A 26,460-nucleotide genomic window follows, 5' to 3' on the forward strand; every position below is an offset into this window, starting at 1 on the left:
GCTCTGTTTATATTTTATAGCAAGATTAAACAAATTTTAAACTACTGACATAGGAACTGTTTTCAAAGACAACATGCTTTCCCAATGACTAATTTCATACAAGATGGAAAAGATTAGAGTACTTCGTGTTGATTGCTTCTCCTGCATCAGTGACTGAATCCTACAGAACTGCTTTTCTGTGACAATGTGATATTTTGGTGGGAGTCATAACAATATAAAAAAATGGTTGCTTTTGAGTGTCTGGTTGCCACATCACACTTTAATCTGATTCATTTTGGCATTGATTCACCATGGGTATTTCCTAGTCAGATCTTATTTCAAACAATAGCCACACAGAAAAACTTAAGCTTTAACTTTGAAATGAAAATTGAGTAGTAAAGGCAAGCTGGGAGAAAAACTAAATACACCTGAATATTACATATTTAACACACAGAAATGGAAATCAGGGAATCAACCTGAAAGAAAACTTTGCTCACCAGGAGTTTGAAGCGTTTATTAAACTCTACTGTTATTCTCCTGGTTCTTGACCACCAATTATCAGATGTTAGCAGTAAATGAAATTCACATAGCTGCTAAGGCATGTTGCTTTTTCTTGTTGATGATCCACAGTGTTTTCCTCAGCTTTTTATTCTATCATCTGTGCCCAGAGGTCTTTAGGGTTTCTTGCCAGACCAGAAATTTACCTTATCTTACAGTTCTTACAACTTCCTTTTGCTGACTTATAACAATTAAGTAACTTTATCAATTAGGTTGTCTAGTTTTATGTTGCATATGAATGTAACTTCTCAGTAGCTCAATTATGCATTCCATTTCAAAGCACTTCATTTATTCCAGTAACCCCTTGGAAATCAGATGACTATAACATAGCAACAGCTTTAAATAAACAGCAAAAACATGTAGAAGGGTAAAGGACTTAATGGTATAATGGAAGAGATTTGTGCAAGTTTTATCAGATGACAAAGCTATAGAAGCCTAATTAATCTTCATGTAGCTAGGGAGCTTTTAAAAGAAGTAATTTTAAAACAAAATTATATTTTTCTCCAAACTGACTTTCAGCGTGATCAGACTTTGGTTAACTTGTTTTCCGGTCTAGGGGTATTCAGGTGAAAAGGAAATACTGAGGTCATTATACACTTCAATTATTTCCATTATTGTCAGAGCTAATCCATATTCCTGCCTAGTGCCAGACAGAATATTTCAGTTGGTGGCACTTATATTTAGCTAAGTGAGAACCATTAATCACCATTTCCTAACATAGCATCCTTGAAAAATGCTAAAGTACTTCTATTTAAATTTCATTCACTCAGTCACTTTAAAAAAAATTATTTCTATGGAATATTAGTGTAGGGATTTGAAACTTGATTTACTAAATAAATTCCCATAAATACAATTAATTACAGCCATTAGATAGATTTCTACATATTAGATTGGAAAGTATGGCATCTCGTATCATATCTCATACTTTTAAAGGCTAATGGGTCATGAAAGTAACCTCCTGCTTCTGTAGTTAAAGAATTCCTACTTGTAGAATGGACAAGACACATTTAGTACAGTGCATATTGCATTTCATCTTTGATCCTTTCACCTACCCTCAGCCCAGTGCTGAGTTTCTCTGGGACTTATTTCAACAATCAAACTCACTGGACAGTTAAGTTTCCATAATTTCTTGGACTAGAAAATGAAAATTTTTATTTTACAAAGTTCCTCCATTATGGTGCTTATAGGACTAAAAAAGTCAGCCTTAATCTCTTTTACTACATTTTCTGATGAAAGAAAATAAGGCTCAGATCTTGCATTATAGAATGCACACAGCACATTGCAGATCTGAATATCTGCATATATATAAAAAGCAGCCTCTTTCAGAATTTGCATACTAACACAAAGCCTATCTCCTCATCCTATTTTGATTACTCCTACCTACAGTTCACACCAGGTCTGCTTCACTCCCACTTTTCTCATTATTTCCAACTGGCTGCTGTGCATTCTCTTGTAATGTCAACAACTTTTCTCCTCTAGTCTGTGTAGGAGCTAATAAAGAAAATTAAAATCTAGTCACCACACTCTCACATCTTGCACTAAGGTAAGAAAAGATAAACAATGGGAGAGAGCATTTGTAGAGAAATTTTTGTCTAGCCTTACCTATCACAAACTCAAACACACAGAAAAATCTGTGCTGCTCAATAAATTCCAGTGTACATGAAGGACAGACAAGAAGGGCATCCCTGATTAATGACATGACACAGCTCAGATACCCTCCCAGTCCCTCTTGCAGTGCTTGGAGATGGCTAACAATGTAATGTGACCAAAATATTCCATGCTTTTATAATCTTTTTTTATATAGAAGCAATTATTTTCTAGGTTTTCCAACAGCTCTTCAATTGGTAGAACAAAAGAGAGTTACAGTCTAAATATCTGCCAAGGACTTAATGTAGCTGAAAAGAGCAGCCACATGTAGAACAACCTTAAGTACTCAAAATGTACATATGTCAATCCTCCCACTCTCCCTAAATGAAAAGATTTATTATTGGGCCTTTTATATGTGAATTTTTTTTTTCTAAAAGAAGATTTACACATGTATCAGAGAATGTTACAAATTTTTTTGGTGTAGAAATTTTGTTCTCTGATAGTGATATGTTAGAAAGATAGATTATATATAAACTTAATAACAAATACATTTTTTTGTTTATGAAGCTGGCTGAACTGTTTATTCATCATCACTCAGTTCTTGTGTAACAACTAGCTCCAGTCACATGCAGACAGTCTTTACACAATACTATGTAAAGTCCTTTTGTGCCACTGAGATGATTTTGTCAAGATCTACTTTCAGTTTATTGAACTGAGAAAGCATTTTCCTACACCAACTTCCATGTTCTTAAATTCTGCTTCTGCTAAAACTGCTTTCTTGAGGCTAATACAAATTTGTTTAAGATTGCACTGATGATGCTGCACAAAGAGTCAAAGCTGCCTTTAACAATTGGAGTACCAGGCTCTGCTATCTGAAGAAAACCCCAAACAGCCCCACAAGTTTTCTATGTTCTGTAGTTACTTAAAGAAGCATTTAGTTTGCTTAAATGAAATGACTAGTCAAAATATCAGCTTTTGAGAGTACACAGTGCCATTATTTATTGTCAGGGAACACTATTTATTATTTATTGTCAGGGAACACTGTTCCCTTTAAAAAGTCTTGAAAACTGCAATTTAATTAGGTGGAAGCCTCTCTCTGATTCTCACACTGAAGAATATATTCCATAAAACAAAGAGTGTGTTCCAATTTGCTTATTAAACAAATGTCTGCTCATCTCTTTTTTCCTTTCAGCCACTCAGCAGTCTCCTCAATCAATCTGCTCCTGTTGCCTAGTTATCAGGAGCTCAGTTTTGCTACCATTAAGGGAACATGAGATTCCCCATTGATTTCAGCAATGGATGATCAGTTCCAGGCAGTAGACAGACAAACTGAAACAGAAGTTCTTGGAGGTTTTCTAAAAACATGTTGCTTTCATTAGGGCATTTAGAGCTGCTTCTGTTAGGCAGGCTAAGAGTCTCCTTGGTTTAGCAGGTAAAATATCTGACACAATATTGTATTAAACCATGTTTTCTTTCTAATAAACTTCCAACAGAAGTGTTTGTTGTTTAACTGCTTTAAAGATACTGCTTGTATGCATGTAGAACTGTGGTGCATCTTCTCTAGGTTGACTTGAAGGAAACAATTACTATTCATTCATCTGCTGTTGGGCAGAGCTTAGGAAAGCCCTGACCACAGCTGGTGGTGGAATGATCACAGTTCTTAGCAGTATGACAAGGATTTCTGACATGAGGAACAAAGCCCACTGGGACCCAAAAACTGACTTTCAAGGTAAGATTCCTGTCAGCTCAGTTAACTTCAGGCTCGCCCCTTTTGGCTGTCACTGCATTCTGATTTTATCAGCACCTCCCTATCCCACACCTGAGCTCAAAGGAGAGGCACTCAAACTTGCACTGACCCAGACTGGCATGACCCCACATCCCAACACAGCACTGTACAGGCTACCACAGACCCTCAGACAATGAGAGCAGAATACTAAAGTACTAATTCATCACCCTTTGTCCTCAGCAAGGCTGACTGCCTCAGCTCTGATGTCTTGCTGACACAACTGTTCTGTGTCTGCTTCTCAGGAACTTCTACGCTCTGCACAGTAGCAGGCAGCTGCAGACACATCTCACATCCATCATCCTTTATACAACATAGCACTGAAAGGCAAATATGCTTCTTTGTAATGAGGAATGTTAGTCTGAGAAATAACTACAAATCTCAAATTCATACCTCTCTGATAGCTGTACAAAACTCACTCTGCAACACCTTCTTTAGAGACTGTAGCTTGTGTACTGGTACTTCTCCAGATTCCTGCAGTTTCTCCAGTAGCTCAATTGCTCTTGCAACATCTGAGTAGGGAAAACAAAAGGGATACAGGTCAGTATAAACATTGTCTAATAAATGACTAAAAAGGGCACACTGTCATTTTAAATTTAAAATCAGCTTTACCTACACATACTATATTAGTCTTGTGTCATACCAGACTTTGCTAGGCAACAACACTGCTGTTGAGAGATCCAAATCCCAAAGTACAGACAAGCCATGCAGGTACAACAGACAGAGAGAGGTTGTCTTAGCAGCAAACAATCTTTGGAACAAAGGTACAAGTTCAAAGTGGCTAATCTGTATTAGAACTAAAATATTTCTTACTTTCTGCATAAGAGAAAATGGCACAGCAAAAACATAGGGTTTGCCTTCAGAAAAAGTGAAAAAAATGAAGCTGTGTCTTTATGTAAGCACCCTCAGGATGATAATGCCCAAGAAAAAAATTTGATCTTTTCTTCTTCTAAATCTAACTATCAACTAATAAAGTTTTCTAGAGACAGGTAAAGTCTGCTCTGGAAGAATGGGAAGTCTACTAGAGAAGAGTAAATGTAACGTTCTTTTCTAGGTCTCCAAAGACCTGATCTACTACAGAAAATTCATATGACCCAAAGAAAACATGGAGAAATACATGAAACAGTGTTTTTGGTGGCTTGACTTCTCCTTAAGCACCTTGGTATTGTCAAGGGAAACATCAAACTGTCTCCAAAGAGCACTTTAGATGGCTTAAGCCATATTGAATGGTGAGTGGGATTCTGGTCTGGCTGAACAGTTCCAGCACCTTCACTCAAATTTTTTCTCTTTAACACTAGTTCCTAATTTACACAAAATAAATTACCATTATTACTATCACCAAAATACCTCAGAAAAAGCCCAAACCAACCCATAAGATGCCCAACAATCCTTTATGGCTGGGGACAGAGCCATAAGAAATAGTGGCTGGTCTTATGGAGAGTAGCCTAGCCAAGCAAGGAACACACTGTCTTACATTAGGAGTGAACTGAGCAAAACTCATCCTGGTCAGTCTTCAGGATGACAGAGCTTATGCAGAGGGGATTTGCTCCTCTGCCACTTCATGGTTGCCTTCCAGCTTTCCCTTTAAGTTTGGCAGTAGAGTTGAACCTGGTAATGCTGCAATCTTGACTATGTGGCCATTTTCACATCTTCTTGTGTCTTTTGCAAAGCCACCAGAGCCACTACTGGCTAGTTACAGCACTCTGCTAAACACAGGTCTGTATCCGAGTAAAGAAATTAATACACAGTATTTAATGATAAAATAGTATTTGAGGCATTTTAATTCTGTGTTTTAAGTGCAGGAAAAAAAACCCAACCCACTTCTCCCTTCAACCACACAACTCCAGAATTACTGCAATGTCTAGAAGCAACCTTATATAATTCTCCTTCCCAATGACAAAGATCGTACTGTTCGTGACTGGGAGATTATGCTAATTGAAACAGTTCTTACAATCCTTGGCTTGCAACTGAGCTATACTGACCAGATGTCTGATGCAACAAAGATATGAGAAATCTTCTGGAAAAAGAAAAAATATATGACAGTGGATGAGATGCAATAGGAAAAAAAATCATAATAAATTTGTGTTTATAAGAAAAACTATTATCCACTGCATCAATTTCTCTTTTCCACTGGAAAAGAGTCAATGACATCTCAAAAAATTTACAATTTAATTAAAAGAGGAAGGCAACTAGTCAGCATGGTATCTGCTGCCTTAGTAGATTAACAAACACCTAAACAATTCTCAAGCTTTTTTAGAGGCCTCTGCCAAAAGACAGCTCAAATAATGAGAGGAAGCATGGCAGAAAGCAGAGTGTTTCTTTCAGGAGGATGATCACTTGGCGGGCTGTAGCTTGCATGGCAGAGCAGTCTTGGAGCTCATACACTTTCAGATGAAACTAACCTGGCCCTGCATTCAACAACTGCACCTGAGCTTTTGCTCCAAGCAGTGATTCAGCTGCCACTGGGCACCCAGTCCTTGTTACCAGATCACAGCTGTATCAAGCAAGATACCTCTAAAACACTTCCTGAAGTAATGACCAGAAAGCTTAAAGGAGATCTGGAACAATAAGGCCATGGAAATCAAGAAAAAATTAGATTCGAGAGAGAAGAATGTGACTGATAAGAGCTAATACATCAAAGAAGATGGTTTTAGGATTTGAGTAGCAGTAAATACACTTGTAACAAGAACCATTTCAAGAGAGTGCAAAAAATGACAAAACATTAAGTATTATGGAATCACAGAATCATTTAGGCTGGAAACTTAATATGAAAACCTAACAAATTTTTTGATGTTCTCAGTAATAACAATGTTGTCACAATGATTTTTTAACCAAGCTGTTGGATGATTTGCCTTGGATTTTTTCTTTATCTGCAACACAAGACTTGTAGCTAGTTAAGTACAGAATCCACACTCCCCAGTTATTACTACTAGTTGGTGTAAACTGATATATCAGACAACACAAAGTAATGGTATGATTTATTCTGAAGAAGCTTCAACAGCCTACCATAATAGATCAGATAAAGCTTCTGTAATTCATGTTATACATGATAGCTACTGACATAATCTAAATCAGACTGGGGTCTTATCCACTCCAGTTCAGGTTAAGTTTTGGACTGTCTTTGCCTCTCAGCAGGTATAGCTGTAAAAGATAATGCCAGAGATGACAGATTGGTTGCTACATCGCAGTTGTTTTGAAGTGTCATCACCACACCTGAAAGTTCTGGGAAACAGCCAACATTTCTATAGTCCTGAAATAAACTACATTAAATGAGAAATTTGCAAAGATTGGAAGGAAACATAAAAAGCTTTAGGTACATCAATCAATCTAAAAGAGTTAAGTACAGGTCTAAACATTTCCCTAGTGCATAGGTCAGACTCTAGAGGATAATTAATCACTTTTAAAGTGATGAGTGTTACAGTACAAATGATAAATTCATCTTCTGGTTGAATAGTCTAGCATGGGTGTTTACTATGCAGCCTCATAGGCAAAACTGGGCACTAAGGTGTCATTTGACAGTACTACATTACTTAACTTTCTGACTCAGAAGTGATTGGAGGTAGACAAAGGCAGAATATCCCCAAAGCATTCTGATTTTTTGCACCTCTAAATTCATCCAGCACGCTAAAATACAAGAATGCTGATGCCCAAGTTCTTGTTTTGATTTATTATTCACCTATCCATTAGCAATAAGCAATCTTCTTTCTCTTGTCACCAACAGGCCCATAGTTTGCTCAATTTGGCAATGACTGGTGGGATATTGCTCACAGAATAGAGAACAGTATATAAATTACAGGAAGAAAATGAGGCATATATTCAGGGCCAAAGCTGTTGGTTATTAGCTGATGCTTTGTCAAGAGCAAAATATAACCCTTTGCACAAAACAGACAACTTTGAGCCAGCTAAAAATATAAAAATGTGAGTGTATAAAATATGAGTATATAAAACCTCATGAAATAGACTGTATTTCCTTCCATTAATAACTTTGAAAGGGAAACTTTAGGACAGGTTAAAAAGTGAAATTTAGCAGTGCACAAGAGCTTAAGTGATGCACAGGTTTCTTCCTGATGGTTCTCTCAAGGTGAGCTCCAGCTAAAACTGAAGTGCTTGCTCAAAGAAGTGATATGACTGGCAATGAGTAACACTTTAAAGTTACATTAAATAAAGCACATAGCAGGGAATCTGCCCCTGTTGAAGTCAATTAGAGAGCACTATCTATGTTTGACAAATACTGACAGAATAATTTTCTTGTCTCAATCCATCTTTGCTATAAATCTAACTAGTTTTGCTTGTAAATACTATCACCAGTGATTTGTTCTTAAATACCATTTTCTTACATAGTTGTGAAATGGGCAAATGGATGAAAAGAGTGTGTGTGATCTTACATAGATATATGTTTAAAAAATCATTGGAATTATGTTAAAACTAGTTAAATTATATTTAAATGAAATACCCTTACTTTTTATCTCTGTGTGTTTCCTTTGTCCTCTCTTGAGCAAAGATACTTATTTTTGAAAAGGATTGTTTTGCATACTCTCACACATCTTCCAAAATATGAACTCCATTATATTAACATACAAATCGTGCTGATGTGGTTATTGTCATTTCCCCCACTCATATCTCACACATTGGTAGGAATTGACTGATGGTGCAGGTAGAATTATTCCTTTGTATTCTATGATATATACATCTTAAAAGGAATATGCACTTACTTCCTCTCCCTTACTAAATCCAACTCTCAACACACTTTTAATTTTTTGTTTTCTCATACACACAATTCCTCTCTCTCCCATTCTGCTTAACATTCATTCCATTTTTTTCTTCTCATCATCATGCTTGCCTACAGCCTTTCAGGAAATAATACTCTTTCAGTGTGGTGGGTCACGTTATCAGTGGAACACAGAGAAGGCAGGGGGCTGTGGGTGGATGGAATGTATTTTATCAAGTGCACTCATCAGAAGAAAAGCATGACTCTCAGAAAAAAAAAAATCTTCATTTCAAGTGTTCTTTCTGTATTTTCATTTGAATGATGAAAGTTCCACTTGCACTGCTAGCAGGACACAAGCAGAAGATGACTACACAAACCCTTTGAGAAACCACTAGAAGCAGGAAGCAGCAGGATACCATACTGCAATAGAAGTGGAACACTGTATAGATCATGTATACATATATACACAGCTGAGTGCAGTTGAAAAAAAAAGGTCATCTGGCTTAGTTATCTCTTTGTTCTGTTATATATGGTTTTCACTTGCTGGCTTTTGTTCACTTGCACTGATGGCTTTTATTTGCTAGACATTTAAAAAGCAAATGCTTTTTCTAATACAGCTTTTACAACTCGAAAGCAAATTATGAATCCACAGAATGAATCCTGGCTGGTCTGAACTTGGTGCCCTTTCACATAACCACTAAAATTGAGTAGACCAGGCTTTAGCATTCTCTGAAAGTTGTCGAGGCTGAGGTTTTACTCTGGTAGATTTTGTGCAGGGTTTATATTTGTTTTAGTTTACTTAGGTTGAAAATTATTGAGAAAAATGTAGCAAATTATTTTAGCATGCTAAACGTGTCTCATTTAATACCTGAATGACTGATGGAAAAGAAAGTATGTGCATATCTTATACTGCAAAATGATCTACCAAGATAAGTGTCTATCTAACCTTCCTTTTTTGTGATTGTCTATGAGAGCACTGGTCTGCAATCTTTAAAATAAATATATTATCCTCTGACTTTAGAGAATATTAGGCAGTTAAATAGTAGCTGCAATGCTACTATGCATTATCAGTTTGGGTCAAAACAGTAATCATACAGAAAACACAGCATTTCTTTACTGTGGTAGGTACTCTAGAATTAAGTTGTTGGGCTGTTCCCAAAGCCAAAATATGGTGACATCTTGTACTATCAAGGTATAAGAGAACAGGTTTCTCATGTTCTTGAGGTCTTTCTATGCCTCATTCCTTTTTATTCTGGGCACTATCACTGCATTAGTATTTACTAGGAAAAGTAAATGTGCTGCATAAAGAGCAACCTTTGATTCCTTATTGAGGTAAAACATCACTGCAAATTGACAGCAAGGATACTCAGTAAGTCTGTAAAATATTCACTAGCTTCACCATGGCATTACAGAATAATAATCCTGGAAATTCGCAAGCTCTGTTCTGTTGTGCCTGAAGACCTTTAATCAGGCTGAAGGTGAAGAATTTGCATGACATAAAGGGTCCTTATAATTGTCAGTAGTTTTTCATTCCTCTAACACTTGCATTCAGGTTCTGTTATTCCTTCAAGCTCATGAGAATATATTCCAGAATTCCTAATGTTATTCTGTCAACTTTTTATCATAATTCCACAGGCCTACACAGGATGCTTTATTATATTTAGCAATCCTCTGCAAACACTATCAAATGACAGCAGGTAATCAATGGTTGGGAAATCAAAATTCAGTGGTGATTAGCAAAGTTCATTCATAATTCATAGCCAACAGCCCTAGTACATTGTATCAAAGTATTTATGTGACTGCATGGTTAAAGCACCAGCTTTGGAAAAAATTCAGTGTCTATCTCTGGAAAATGTTCTGTATTACCAGAGTTCTGCTCTCAGCCACTGGTTTATAGAACACAGCAAATCTTACACTTATGGTACCACTGTCCAATATGCTTCCATTCACCTCTTTGGTGCCTCGCTATCAGCACAGTGCTCTCCTAAATTCAGAGGTCCTTCCATTAACTTAATATATTTATTTAGTCTAATCTGGATAGTTCAGAAGTGTTGAGGGAAGGAGCAGACTTTTTTCTCATTTAAATTGATATGTTTGTCTTGCCCTAAATTTCATGCTAATCAGTAAGCGTAAAGATGTACTTCACCATGGTAAATTACACTTGATGTACAGGGAGCCACAAGCTAAACTGTTAGAAAACAGCAATAATATTTAACACTTCATAGTATGCATCTGTGAGGTCTATTCAAATTAATAAGAATAAGCAAGATCAAACAAGAATAATACTACCAGTGCCTTCACACTCTGGTTTGGATGATATGGGTAGCAGTTACAGTTTTAATGCATTGTCACTTTACAGTCCTGTGGCTAAACATTACTGTGAATACACAAATAAAAATAACAAAGAACAACCATACAGAGCTCTCATGACTCATCTTCTGCTGAGGGTTTCAGTGCTGCACTTTTGACGTAGACTCAGCGACTCACCCTCAACTGTTGTTACAGTCAATGAGGAAGAACAGACACTTTGAGGCTACAATTCATCTGACCTACTTTACATGAAATGAATCATAATCTGGAGTGCCTTGTCCCTTTGTTGACTACAAAGGAAGACTAGATGATTACCTCAGATGTAAATGCCTGCATCCTACATATCAGACATCAGTATGATGAAACCCACTCTTACTGTCCAGATAGATAAAGACTCATGCAAACTTATCTCCCTGTGGTCCAGGAGACATCATACCTCAGAAGAGTTACATTTGACAAGAGAAGTGTCATTACAAGGCAGGCCAATATGGTTTTGATTTAAAGCATTTTAAAATGCCTTAACTGATTATTTTATGGGGTTTTTTTCCCCTTCTTAATGTAAGAGAAAAAATCAGGAAGTCATGAGCTATAATTGAGTATATGTCTGTCAGTCTGACTTTGCCTGATGCGAGATGACTGCCCTCAAAAACATTAATGGTATGTCCCCATGAGTTTCTGCATACATTCCCCCAATACGCGAAGCATTGGTGCCTCACTGTCATAATGTCACCATATAATCAATATCATCATTTTCTCTGGCTACTCATCAGACCTTGTTTTAGCCTGTGTGTTTGAGCTGTGCTCAGATTCCGTTTGCCTCTAGCTTCTCAGGCATACCACAGGCATCCAGGCTCTGCTTCAGTCCATTTCTCAGACACAGAACCCCTGATGCAACTGTTGCACAACTCAGGGCAGTGTTATATACCATGAGTTTTTCCAGCAGCTTTGGCAGCAACATCTGAATAAGACAGGCTGGTCTGAGGAATCTGAGATGTTTTGCAAAACAGCTTATAGAAAGGACACAGTTTAGTTGCAGGGAAAGCAGTGCCATCTGTGATCACAGACAGCAAACTGTCTTGAGACCCCCCCCAGTCCAGCATCCTCAACACCATGAAAGCCGTTCAGTGCTATCTTCTGATACTTCAGTCACTTTGGGTGGCTTGGGCAAACACTGAAATGCTGACATTTCAGGCAAACTGCTCCTGAATACGCTGCTTAGGTCATTCAAACACAACATTCAAAAGGTCCTTTAAATGAAAAAATATGCTCTATGTGTTCTCTGAACCTCACAATGCCTACAATGTCTTAAGTAATCTTGCCCCGCTTCTTACTCTACTAATTTTGATTAGTGACTTCTGTTCATGTCCTCAGCTAGGGATTTTCATAGCCTTAACCAAGCATGAAGGCCAACTGTGAGAACTGTATTTGCTTTATTTTGATCAATCTTCATAGCATATTCATTACTGTACATAGATAGAATGAGTCCATTTTTTTCCTTGAGCCTTCACATGACTAATGTAAGTCACAGGAGCATCTTTGCCAGTAATTTCAGATTTGACTTGTTTGTGCATGTGTGAGATTGACCTGCAGCGTACCTAGAACTATTAAGAGTTCAACAGTTACTTAGAAAGTGTCATGGTACTGTCACATTTCCAGTACTGATTTTTAAAGAAATAATAATGAATCATAGAACAGTAAAGCAAAAATTAACAGATAATTCAGGGCCATTTAAATAAGATGAGTTTCACTGGCTTAATTCAAGGCCTGAAGAGTAATAATGCAATTAGAATTTTCAAAGATGAGCATTTAAAATGAACCTTAAAGCCTAATAATTTTTAAACACTGATATAATTTTTCTTCTTCCAAATTATTAGCTTCATTGCAATTTCTAAAGCAATCAGGATGAGGAGGTGCATAAATACGAGTTTGAAAATGTTCACCAGAAGATTTTGCCATCTGTGAGAAAGATGAAATTACAGCTACAACAACCCTTTCACATTTGACAACACCCACTGCATTGTATAGAAGACATTGAACACAGCATCAGTGTGAAAACAAGATACCGAATTATCCTTTAAGAGAAAAGATAAAAACATAAAGCTGAAAATGTAAAGAACGGAAGAGCATTGAAAACTATGGTATTTTCTAAGGCAGTACTTATAACAAAATCTCGTGATTTTTTCCCCCTAAATTAGCTGTAGAGAAGAGGGAAAGGAAGGTCAGAGTCCTTTTTTAAAAGGTAAAATTTATTCCCTTTGTATGTAGTTTTGACTTCATAAAGTTTCATCATACTTGCTCTTTGTGATCATAACTATGATTTATCGTTAGTCACTCACTAATGAACAGAACAGTTGAGACATGATTTTGATCCTTTCTTTTTGACTAGGTACAGTTGGCTACAAATGCATTACAAAAAGACAACAGTTTTTCTTAAAATTTATTTTGTATTCAAGTAAGAATATATTATTTATATAAGGAATATACAAGCATGTATTATTTAATCTTGTTTCTTGCAGGAAGCGGGGTATTCTGTAGTTTCTGACTTTGTTGTTATTTAAATTCTCAATCCTTCTGAAAGCATTTATTTAAAAAATAGAGATGACAAGAGTTTAAAGCAGTTATTTACCTACACAGGACATGATAAATTATATTCTGTCTGACTTCTTGAAACTGTGAAATAACAGAAAAAAAAAAAAAAAACCTTTGAAGGAAAGCTATAACTTGCTGAGAAAGTATGGTGAATACACCTAGCCTTAATTCATTCAGTCCCTACAAGCTGAGCTATGTCAAAGCAAGGAAACTGCATGCTGCCTTCTGTAGCAATAAACATCAGGTAAAGTGATGCCTTGATAACTTCACCAGCCTCTCTTCTTTTGATCACATCACTTGATCTTGTAGGATCAGTTCTGCATCAGCAGAGACCACTCACAATGCTGGCATGAAGCTCCTTTAAACACTAAACAAAATCACTCTGGACACTTGGCTGGAACAGCAAATGTAAAAAAAACTTTAGATGTTCTGTTCCCAGATTAGAAGAACATAAAGGGTTGATACATTAACATAACCTCAGGACTTGAACATAATATTCACTTTTGTGTTTTAAACCTCAAGCATATGGAGAAAAAACATTCAAATCAGTGAAAGAATTGAAAATTTGACTAAGCTAGAAGCAGAAAACAGAAATTATTATAATGAATAAGCTAGCCTGAACAAAAAAAAACAGAAAGAAAAAAGAACACACTTTCCTCTTAGCTAAAATCCATTCTCTTGGTCCCCTGCCTAAGCAAAATCAAGTATTTATACAAACTATGTGAGCATCACGAAACAAAACTATTGGCATATGGGCAACCTCTTGCCTTTCCCACACTGCTGCTTCCAGTGTGTGTTTTTAGTCTGCATCACAGAGATTTCTGTTGGCAGGGAAGAAGACAGGAAGAGGGGGAAGAAAAGGACCCAACAGGTGTCTCACAAAGGGAGGTAAGGTTAACCTAGGGATGCTAATTCTCCTTCACAACAGGCACTGTGTTTGAGCCAAAGCAGTAACTCTCACTTTTTCCCTGCTCCTATGTCATTACCAGAGTCTCCCGCTGCCTCTCCTCAGTTCTTCTCTCTCCAGCTAATCTTAGCCTTAAATCTCTTCATGTGATTACCAGAAAGATGAGAAAGATGGCTGTGGGCTACTGGCAAGTGTACATAGTGACAATACAAATTGTCACTTGAAGTCTAGAATCAGAATCTTATCTTCTATTTTTCTACATGGTATGAGAGTCTAATGAGACAACAGTGAAAATACGTAATTTGTGCAAAACAATGGATGCAACACAATTATTACATACATGTTTAACACTTTATTTGTAGGTTTAGGTAATGAGAAGACAGTTAATATTCTGTCTTAAATTTTAGTGGATTTAATGATACTGCTTTTTGCAGATTGAATCTCTCTGGTACTTGGTTACATCCTAGTAATTTCTCAGGAAAGGAAAAAAAAAACTTGTTCTTTCTAAGTGTGTAGGTGAAAACTGATAACAGCAAGAAGAAAGTGATATAAATAAAATCCTTTGTTAATAAATCCCTGTAAAACGAGGCAGTACAGATTCACTGCTGGCAGATTTCAACAACTGATCACTGTTAGCTTTCAACTTTGAAACAAATATGATCTTCCAAGAAAGCTGCAACTGTTGAATCGCTGCAGCAATTTACGAACAAAACCTTGAAACAGAAAACCCATGTGAAACAGAGAGCTCACTGTCACCTTTGCAGTTCTGCTGCTTGGTGTCCTACATGTTGAATGATCCCAAGAATTGAAACAGGAGTACTAGAACTCCTCTCAGGTTGCAGCTTGATTTTCCAAGGTATCTACCTAAGATATGAGGGGCACATGTAATTCTACAGTAGGATGCAAAAGGTGGTATCTAGGAACTCCATAGCTATTACTATCGCTTTACAAGACTGTCAGGCTACAGAGGAGATCAGACACACAACCACCTATTTTTCCAATGACTGCTTCATAGATTTGAAAGCCACCATGCCCTCTCAAGTTTCCCTGGTCTGTCTCTGTGTAACAAAGAACAGCTATATTATCTTTTTGCTACTGTGCTGATTCAGTAAGTAGTGTTTCACAAAAACACAGCTGCCAAGTCTATTGAAAAGTGAAGAGATGATGATATATCCATTTCTGAGGGGCAGGATTGCTGCTGATGGCCATAGTTATCCACGTAATCTGTTTCAAGTACATTCTTCCCCAATGCTTAACTGATTGTAGAGGAATTGATCCTTAAGGTCTAGGAGGTTTACTTTTTCAGAAGACATGCTTGAGATAGAAAATTAAAGAGTTAGTGGATGTGAAGGATTAGTGATTAAACATGGGCTTTTGTCAAAAAGAACTAGTAAAATGTAACTGGTTCAGAAGAAATAAATTAAGAGCCTATTTTCAGCAAAACTCTTTCTTCTACAATTACTCCTGTTTGAACAGAAACAAAATCAATGCTTTGATGCTCTGTGTATTCATGGATACTTGAATGTTCCATCTTTCAAGTAATAAAGAACAATCATCCTCTGATCTTCTCTTGAGATATGGCATTCTAAAAAAGATCTTTTTACCTCTTTTTTTCTAATCAAGATTTTTTAATCTCTTTTTTCTTATATATATTAGTAAAGTAGCAGTAGGGTAACAACACATTATGAGAAGCTGTGTGCATTTCCTGGTAGCTTAGCTAAGTTGCATTTGACAAATCTGAGGTTTATTTAACCACTCCCTTTTCGACCCTGGTAAAACAAGTTCTCAAATATATACACACATCTCCCTCTTTATTTAACACCTCTATGATCCAAGCTTGTGATTTATACACTCAGGAAAACATTTTTATTATATGAAAATGTGTGTATATGTAAAAATTATCAATCAAATCTTCTCATCTGAATAGAGAATTAACTGTTAAAAGTTTCTCATTCAGAGGCTGACTCTTCAGCAAATGTCACAAAAGATGATTAGGCTGACTGAGATTAACTTTGAAAATGCCTGGATTTACACATACATATATAATTAATATTTTTATTATTTATTTTTGGTTTTATTTATGTAATTCATAGCACATTAGTAAATGTTGCTTTTAAAAATGTCAAAAATGCACCGTGTAAAATAAATATTTTGTTTGTCTGCATTCCATGTGATGGAAGGCTGACTCACAAATTTAGAGTTATGTGCTCCAGAACACTATCTGACTTAGCTTGGTCTCCTCTTAAATCCTTCCTTCTCATTATTTGCACTTTTAACAAGTGACCAGAATAAATAATTTTACTTAATTCCTATTTCAAATTCTATTGCATTACCTTCAAGAACAGCATTTTGTATCCAAACAACACAGGTCAGACAAAAACTTGTACTTATATATTTTGCACTTGCATGAGGGTCATCTGTGTTAAGGAGAAATGGGGATATACATGTCCTGAAACAGTAAACTCAAAGGACAAATAATCCTCTGCAAAAAGCTGATGACTTCACTTGTTCCATTTTTCAAAAGCCTTCTTTCTGGTAACATCATCAGAGAAGTCCAACTCAAGCAATAGAATGGAATTAAGAAAATTGTTTATTTACAATTACATCAAAAGATTGATACATTTTTCTGAAATTACAAAAATGTCTGTCAGACATCGGTGTGAAACTGAAACATGTATAACCTAGCACAAGGATGTAATCTAGAAAATAGATTGTCTTTTTCAAAATTATCTGTAACTAGAGAGTGTACATTTACAACACAGAAAATAGTATGCCTCATGCCTTCTAATCACTAATACACTTGCAGCCTGCTGCCAATGGTGAATCCTGAAACTGTTCAGCTTCTTGTCATAGCAGGTTCTCTTAGAGGGATCAAAAGCAGGATACATGTGAGTCCACCCTACCATTTTTCTCTATGGAGGATGAATTCAGATGGACTAAAATGATTCATTCACTGCTATTATGTCTAAAGAACATTTTCATCTGGGGAGAGAAGGAAGAATTCAAGGTCCCTGCAGTGCCATCGGTTTGGAAGATGCCTCACAAACCTGTCCTGACAGCACATCCATCTTCTGCAGATTATGCCTTCTTATCAGTTACATGTTTCTGAAGGAAAAATGACTGAGAATTTAGGGTTTTCCCCCCCTTTACACTTCAAAAAGGTGACTTAATGTTAAAAGCTGCCATGAGTTCTGCAGCAGATGTTTCCATCTGACTGCATACAGGTGCAGCTCCCAATTTCCACGTCACCATGCATCACTCTGGGCTGAAGGACAAGGCCCTGCCTACAAGGCGAAGTCCAACCTAAAAGATGTGTGCCTGTGGAGGCCCAGCTGCCTCAGGCACATCCCATCTTGCAAAGAGCTCCCATGTGCCCCAGCACCTCTTCAGGGGAGGACTCTACGGAGACTTTTAAACTGGACACGTGTATTAAATTTTAAACCCATGTTTTTTTACACCACTCGTGAGCATCAGAGGTGACATGTATTTCTTTCCATGACATGAGAGGGTATTTGCTTCCACTCCAGCTCTAGAGCTCCAGGTGGCACAGCTTAGCCACACACCCAACTAACCAATGCTTTAACTGTACAGATTCCTATAAAGTGTCCCAGTCAACACCCACAAACCACTATCTCAATCCACTTACCTTAATCCATCCTTTCAGAAAAATGCATTTAAAAAAAAAAAATCAAATCAATGATAACCTTGACGTAAAAAAACCCAAGCATTTTAGCCTGAAACTAGAATTTTAGCATGCAATGCTGAAGAGCAAGAGAAGACATCCCCATGACAGACAGGCAGCCAGGCAGGGAACAGCACATCACTTAGCACTGCTCCACAGGGCTTCACCCTGTGCAGAAGAGATCTGGCTTTATACTGCTCCCCTGTCAAGGACTGTTTTTCACACTTGATGAATCTGATTTTCTCTTCCTGATGAGTATGTTTTATCTCTTTTCCAAGATAATATACATTATAATAATATATGCACAGCCTGATGCAACTTATGTTTGATACAATTTCTGTTGTACATGGGCACAGATGGGGAAGAAATTCCCAATTATGTAGGCTATGAGGATGTAATGAGAAGAAAAATGACAAGAAGAGATGAAGAGAAAGAAAGGAGGAGTACTCTAGCAAGCACCTATGTACATTAATGGTCAGGTGCCATCTACTACCACATCTGAATTTTGTCTAACAGCTGATGACAATTCCAATCCCATTCATATTCTTATTTCTTGTCACTGAACATGGTGCTTTATAAAGGATTTCAGGAAGTTTTGGGACACCCACTTCACTGGAAAAGTACTTGCTTGAATTTGTAAAAAAAAAACCCCAGAACTCAGTTATGCATTACAGGCAAACAGCAAGAAATCTTTCCATTTCCAAGGATGTATTTGAAATCAAGAGAAATTTGCTAATCAATAGCCAATAGCTATGACCTTGCTATGAAACTTCACAGGGATTTAAGTACCAACACTGTATATTCAGTGTATTCAAATTTCTTCTTTTACCCTCACTCACATTAAGAAATTAATAGTAAATATATAGGGAAAAACATGGTAGGATATAGATTATTAACAAAAGGCAGTTGAAAGTCCCTTTTCATATGAAAATATATTTCCTTGTTCTTGATCAGGAGGCGGTCTTTATATAGGCTAGTTGTGCATTTTCAAAAACAAGAATGTGCCCTTTTAAAGCTGCCATTTTCATGATGCTATTCAGGGGAACTGGGACTGAGATTTTGCAACAGTTTGAGAAAATACATGGTCAGTTTTCTTTCGAAGCAGATTTTAATCTTGTAAGGAAGAACACAAGCAAAATTTGAAATAAGGTTTATGAAAAATATGTCAGACATTTAGTCAAATAAAAAAGTTCTGATAGAGAGGAACATCCATAATGCATAGCTAGAAAGATGCCTCCTTCCATTTGCAGGTTTCCTTATGAGCACTCCTTAAATGTGTGCCAAGGGAAGCACAGAAATCTATTCCTTTCTAACGTATTTCCAAGAGGGAAATGGTACTTCTAGAAAATGCTTTCATCAGGCTGTGCTGAAACAGTCTAAGTGATCCCAACCACAACAAGCTTGCTTTAATTTGTCATTGCTTAGAACATGTACCTGCAGCATGCAGGAACTCACAGGAGGTCTTCCTATAACCATGAGGAGACTAAAATGGCTGGGGAAGATGACATTGCACTTGGAGACAAGCAGAACATTGTTGCTGGATCTGTATGCAGCATTTGAGACAATGTTAGGCTGGTGAGGTGCTGAGAGTCACTGGACAGCAGAAGAACCCAGGATTAGAGCAGGAAATTGGGTTGCTGAACAATGAAAATGGATAAAGATTAAGGACAACGCACAGAGCAATGGAGTTAACTGCACCAGGGCTTTGAGAAGAGCAAGACAACAGAAGATAGCATGCAAGGGAGACCTTGGAGCTCTGGATAATAAAGAGAAAGGCAGCTATTGTTGGCCATGGGGTAGGGTGAAGCAACGTCTCTCTGCAAGGCAAACAACACTGAGAGGAGAGGTTTTTAAAAATCCATAACCTTGAACATAAAATAAAAATTCCAAGTTTGCTTTCTTTTACTTGTCATTTTATTGAAGACATTGGTGTAACTTTATCTCAGCCTGAAACAAGGTATAGCTCCCTATACCTTGAAGGTTTAAGCTTTGAATTTGCCTGGAAAATTCCACCAGTTAGCTGTCATGGACACTGGAGATTACTGATGGGGTGCTACTGATTCAGGGTGTAAGACATTTGCAATAAAGGTAGGAAGGGAGCACTTTCTCCAAGAGATGACTCACTTGGCTGTGGGAAGACACCCAGCAGGCTCCCAAATGCTGGGGCCACCTTCCCCTAAGTGGTACCACTCCTCACTACAATGCCTTAGGTTTCCTTCCTGAGGAGGTTGCTGATTTCTTCCCCTCCTCCCAACAGAGCACCATGCAAAGGTCAGGCAAAAGCCTTAGAGATTAAATTGTAAGTGATTAAAATTTCCATTATTTTGTGAACTTGTTCTACATATTAAAAAGCCCTAATGGAACTTGCACACATTTGTGCAGGTAGAAAGGCACATGATGACAGGAATTAGGGAAATTAATTCCTGTGCTTTGGACTGAAGTAATCTTCCAGAATATAATTGGCTTTCAATCATTCACACACATCATGCCCTTCACCTTTAAATGGTAATTCATTTTACCATACAGGTTGCGAATGCCATTTTTGTCAGGCTTTAAGAAAGCTCCCATCTATGTACTAGAATACAGTCAATATCTTTTGTCCAGGAGAAGACACATCAGAATGTAATTCAGATTTCTAATGTATATATCCTTATGATGTTTTACCAGTGTCAGTGACCCACAGCAAGGGGGAATGCAGAACACCTCCTGGACAGAGATCAAGCAGCAATTCCCTCAGAAGCACAAGACTAACAATACCACCTCTCCTGAAACGCTCCCTATTTTCTTGCTGTGCTGAGTTCCCTGTGGGACATGGTGAAATGGATATGAGGGTACAAGACTTTTAAGGGCTATGCCTAGATCACAGCAGAGAAGTGCAAGGCATAGTGACAGTAAACATGGATCATCTGCTTCAATCAAAGTAACAGGAATCTAGAAAATCTCACTATGCAGAAGTTCCCCTCTCCCATGACTGTGAAAAAAAGACTATAGAGGAAATATTTGGAAGCACTGGTGTTGCCTAGTTGCCTCTGGAGTTGCTTCAGCCCATCCTCTACAGTCGATGCAGCATCATGTTACAAGTGATAAGTGTAACCCTCTGATGAAATGGCCTTCTGCAGGCCAGGCGCACTATTTAAATCTATTTCCTCTTGTCTGTGTTTTTGTTTTGCACATCACATCTTATCATCCTGTGATGTTTTATCTCACTCACACTAATACCAGCTGTGGCTGACAACCAGGAGGACCGTAACACTGGCACGCCTGCCAAATGGTTAGGCATATTCTGGATGCAGACAACAGATTTTTATATTTAAATTAGGACTAATTTGCCTTTTTGTGTATTGTGGAATTTTTAAAGCATAGTTTTGCAAAAAGGGATGTATAATTCTGAAATAGTAATATTTCCTTTGAAAAGTCAGGTTTACTAATGGATTGCCATCTGTTCAACCCTTTGCCAGAAAGTAGATTTGTCCTGCTTACTGAAAACAGTATTAGGGTGAAACTGTAGATTACACAGTGGATTTCTGAGCAGTTTAATTTAAAGTGCAGGCTAACACTTTGCTATTTCAGTAAAAAAATAACTTTACCTTCTCCCTTTCTACTAATGCTGGAATCTAAGCCCAGCAAACTGTATTTGGAGTACTTTGTGGACAGTTTTGCTCTCAATCAGGTTCTAGAAAAGGTGCCTACCTCTCCTTTACAATTCTGAAACTAAGTTTGCATAGGATTCACAGAAAAAAAAATCTCCATCTTACTTCAACAGTCCATCTTAATCTTTTGGAAAAAAAACCCTAACATTTAAAACAGCAAGCCACTGGCCTCAATTATTCTTTCAAGAGTACAAGATTTATAGGGACTTTGAGCCTCTTGGAGCCTCTGGATGCAAGTGAGGAAGGAGGACAACTCGGCAATTCAGAATGCCGTACTGGGAGCGGTAGGAGCAAAGTTGCTCTCCCTTGTAATCCACAGAAATCGAATGAGGTTTCTGGTGAACAGTTCTACGGGCACAACTGCACTGCACTGCAAGGGAACGAGGTTCCATTTTTACGGCCTGAAGGCAAAACTTTAACTGTAAACTTCAAGATTTCAGCACCCTCTTACTCTACCTGCATAAGGTTACTACAGACTCAGCCTCAGGGCTACCCAAACACCACGTTCTCCCTACCCGGACCGAGCAGCTGTCTACAGGAATACGCAGAACTGATCTTCTGCATGCGGACGGACAAGTTGCAGTCACGGATCCCTTCCCCGCACACCCCCGCGCAAGCCCCCAAAAAGCCGCATTTTGCCGGCAAACGATGCTCTCGTCGAGAGGTTCGGGCTCCCGACCCGCAGCCGGAGCGGCGCTGCCCCACCACCGAGCATCCCCCGCCGAGCCACCAGCGGGGGTGGCGACGCGGAGCCTCGGCGCGGAGCCACGGCGGGGAGCGCCCACGGGGGAGCCCGGCAGGGCGAGGACGGCGGAGCGGCACCGAGGAGCGCCTCCGGACCGGAGCGCTGGCCGCGGAGCCGCGTCCTGCGCTTGCGGCACCGCCGCGCTGCCGGCGGCGGGATACCTACCCCATCCCGGCCCTTGCCCGCGCAAAGTTTTATCTCCTCCGTTTCAGACCTTCTCCCGCAGCCCACCTGAGCCCCGCGGGGAGGCGCGTCCCCGCTGCCCGGCGCCACCGCCGTCCCCGGGCACTGCGGGGCCGGAGCGCTGCCGCGCTGGAGCTGCGGGGGCAGAGCCGGCGCTTGCCGCGGTGGCCCCCGGGCAGGGCGGACGCGGAGGCGCGGCCGGGGAGCGGCGGCAGCCGCGCTTACCTCTGTCCAGCGTGAGCGGCTGGACCGCTGTCAGTGTCGCCATGTCTGCGGCGGGGCTGGAGCCCGAGTGACGCGCGGCTCCGGCACCGGCGTGGAGTGCGGGGAAGGGCGGGGAGGAGGCTGGCAGGGAGAGGGGGCGGAGGAGGAGGGTGGCTCCGTGGGAGGAGGAGGCGAGCGGGGCGGAGAAGGTGCCCAAGGGTGGGCGGCTCATCGCACACGGGCCGCCGCGATGCTGCGGGCGCAGAGCGGCCCGGCGCGGCCCGGCGCGGGCTGCCGGCATTGCTGCGCTGCCTGATCTGGGCCTGGCGAGCGGCCCCCGCCTCACCGCGCTCGCCTCGGGCAAAGACCGGGGACCGCGGAGATCGCAGCAGCCCGGGCCGTGCGCGGGGAACCGTTCGCTGCCGGTCCCGCCGCCCCGGGAATGCCGCAGCTGCCGGCGGAGGAAGAGAGAGGGGCGAGGGCGGGAGCTCCGCAGCGCCGCGGGGCGGGGAGGACCGGCGGGGCCGGATCCAGCGGCCCGGCCTCGCCTGGGCCGGGGGCGGTGGGCCGGGCCGGGCCCGGCTGCGGCGCGGGGAGCGGTGTGCCAGGGGGAGGCCCTGCTCCCAGGGCTGCCGGCGGGGAAGGAAGATCCGCGCGCGGAGCCGGGAGAGGCTGTTCCTGCCATTGTGCAGGGCCTTAGGGGATATAGCATGTAGCCACCCTTTTGGATGGACCAAGGCGGCGGCCTCATCAATCCAGTCATCCCTCTTTTCTACGTGCTATGTGCGGCCGGGCATCCTTCAGAAGCCCAGCACGCACACCAGCTCTCCTCCGCGAGGGGTTGTTCACAGACATTTGCCGGCCTCCTCTTGTAGGTCAGCTGCAGCTCGTGTGAACGTGGAGACCTCTGTTAAAAACCATCCACGAAGGTGGAATTTCACTGGAGTTCTGCGAGGTTTGTCCGCAGCATTCTGGTTTTCCTGCCCTTGTCGTCCATAAGAAGAGAAAGGAATGTGGTCAGCTGCCATCCAAGAAAGGTGTGACAGGGTGGCAGAGCTCTACTGAGTTTCAGTTGCCTTCTCTTTGGAGGATGATGGTGTGGAGAAATAAATGATTGAATGAAGAATGGTGTCCTTTTTAGCTATTTCCCTGTGTAGCACCTGTGCACTTTAGGCTTGTTTTGAATGCTGGGATAAAGGGCAAGATAGCATTCTTCTCCTCAGCCACTATTTTTTCACATACCACAGAGAACTTGAAAGTACAGCAGTTCAAGGTTGCACATGCATAAAAGCTTTCAGCTGCAAGGGTATTTAAGCACTAGTATAGAGAATTAGGGAAAATGTGGAAAAATAGCCACCTAAAGTTTTTCGAGCAGATTAAAAATATATTTTGCTGTTTTAAAATTAGAGGAGTTTATATATGAACCACCCACTTCTGATAAACTGGTTTCAGCACAAATTTATCTAATTAACAATAAATATTAGCATATTTGGTTATCTTGGCAAGAAAATGTTTCCATTAGCTAAAATATCAAAAGTTGACAAATAGTTCCTGGCAAACAGTTTTTAAAATGAAAATTAACATCAGGATTGTTATTATGCAAATTTTATGTACTTGCGTAGCAGCTGGGTTGACATAAAGTGTAATAGCTCCTCTTAAGTAGCTATATTACTGTATATTAGATTCATAGTCCCAAATGGAGAAGAAATAAACATTTGAGCTATAACAACCTATTGTGACAGCATTCAAACAGTTACAACATTTAAAAAAACTTTTATTAAAGATATAGAAGTGTGTTCAAATAAAATTAAGAGCAAGATGGCAAATAAATTAGCCAAGTAAAAGTGTAAACCAAGTTGCTTTCCATATTGGACTTCATAGCATTTAGACTTGCTTTCTTTGAGTGCTATCTTGGAAACAGGATTTTGAAGCCAAATGCTGTCATAACAATACCTTCTCTACCAATAAATATGTAGCAATAATGCCAAGAGCAGGGTGCCTGTGGAAAGCAATAAGGTCCTTCTGGGTTTATCTTTTATCTGCTGCTGGTCAGATTTTGTGTGCTTCAAGGACTCATTGGCACTTAGATAAAAGACTTGAATAGAAGTGCACTCAAGGAAGATATAAAGCAGCATTTGTTGAAATTAAACATTTTCTAATCAGCATAGCTGTATGGTTAGTTCCCAAGAATCTTAAAGACCTAGATGAGGAGTACTTTAAGCAGCTGAACCTTTGCAGAAAATTGCAGAAGTTGTACAGCTGAAATTAGCAACTGGAGAAAGGAGGTGAATGAGGCAGTAGTTCTTGCTTTGCTAACTCCCAGGAGCAATGGAGGACACTGATAGCTAAAGTTAGCAGTCAAAAAAAAGTACCAGCCAGCCTGCCATCTTAGAAGGTAGATCTTTTTTGACAGAAACAACTCATCTGACTCTCAGTCTTCATGATGTTTCCTTGGGCTGTACTGGAGCTTTTAATTCAATATCCTATGCTGTTTACTGAACCAATGAAATTAGACTGAATTAACTGAATTAGATTTTGTATCTGCTACATGGACTATTACATTTCTATAACAGATAGCCAGTGGTCAGGTGCCAGTGAATAAGGTTGTTGCTAGTTAGGTGCCTGTATACTTTTAGTGGCTAAATTTTTGTGGTCATAAATGTGGTCATAAAGTCTTCCATGGCTATGCTTTTAGATAATACATATTTTATTATATAGAATTTAAAAATTGCCTGAAAGTGAGTAAACTGTGAAAGATGGTGTCCAGAGAGGCTAAGAAAGGACCTGGGCAACTTCTTATTACTGTGACACTAGCCTGGCTTTAAGCAAGGGATTAGACTGGATATTTTTCAGATCCTTTTCAACATAAATTATTTGATGGCTCTGTAGTAAACTGTCTAAATTACTAGTAAGAATTATCTGAATAGCTGGATTCAATTGCTACATTTTAAAAAGCAATGTGTTTTAATGCTGCTGCAAGCAAGCAATGAAGAATGCAATGGTTACTTCAGGATTACTTCAGGTTACTTCAGGACTGGAGATTGTTTTCGGTAGGGATGTTCTTAAGTAGCTCATTCAGTGTAAGTTCTTTCTGGGATGTCACCAAAAGGACAACACAGTATATAAATGAAGAATGGCAAACACAAATAGGGAAATTATCTTTCTGCTGTATGTGGCATCCATGGAGCAACTGACTGGAAAACTGTGTCCAGATGTGATGTTTGCCTTTTAAGATAGAAAATCAGTTTTGACATGAGGTTGAAGGACTTTAAATTAAGTTTATCAAAGAAAAGAGATAAGAAGGGAGGGAATGAATCCCTGTATGTAGGAAGAGGCATAACTTTGGAGGGATTTAAAGTCTTTAAATTTATAGTCTTATGACATAAGGTGATCCCATCACTGGAAGTTTAACAAACACAATCTTGAGTAAGCTTTGCTGTTCTAGCTATTAGGGTAATATAGGAATTAATCACTTGTGATTGCCTGAAATCTTAACAAAAATCAGAGGTCTTTATAAATGGCTTACTTTGATGTAGCGTCTAAAGAAAATACAATGGTGGCAGTATTCAGGAGGT

At 39.4% G+C, this 26,460-nt stretch overlaps 1 protein-coding gene across 2 annotated transcripts in view; it reads right to left on the reverse strand.

Annotated features, from left to right (window-relative positions):
* Window positions 1-23,186, reverse strand: part of LIN7A (lin-7 homolog A, crumbs cell polarity complex component) — a 44,818-nt gene extending 21,632 nt beyond the window's left edge. Inside the window, exons 1-2 of one of the 2 annotated variants that reach the window (XM_018910138.3) lie at window positions 22,907-23,186; window positions 4,301-4,419 (exon numbers count right to left, since the gene is read on the reverse strand). In XM_018910138.3, coding sequence (XP_018765683.1) covers window positions 4,301-4,419; window positions 22,907-23,186 — 399 coding nt within the window. The remainder of the gene's footprint in view (window positions 1-4,300; window positions 4,420-22,906) is intronic. The other variant, XM_009086699.4, reaches the window with a different exon arrangement.
* Window positions 23,187-26,460: the final 3,274 nt, after the last annotated feature.

The sequence above is a fragment of the Serinus canaria genome, chromosome 1A, assembly GCF_022539315.1.
Source record: "Serinus canaria isolate serCan28SL12 chromosome 1A, serCan2020, whole genome shotgun sequence".
NCBI classification, from domain to species: Eukaryota; Metazoa; Chordata; class Aves; order Passeriformes; family Fringillidae; genus Serinus; species Serinus canaria.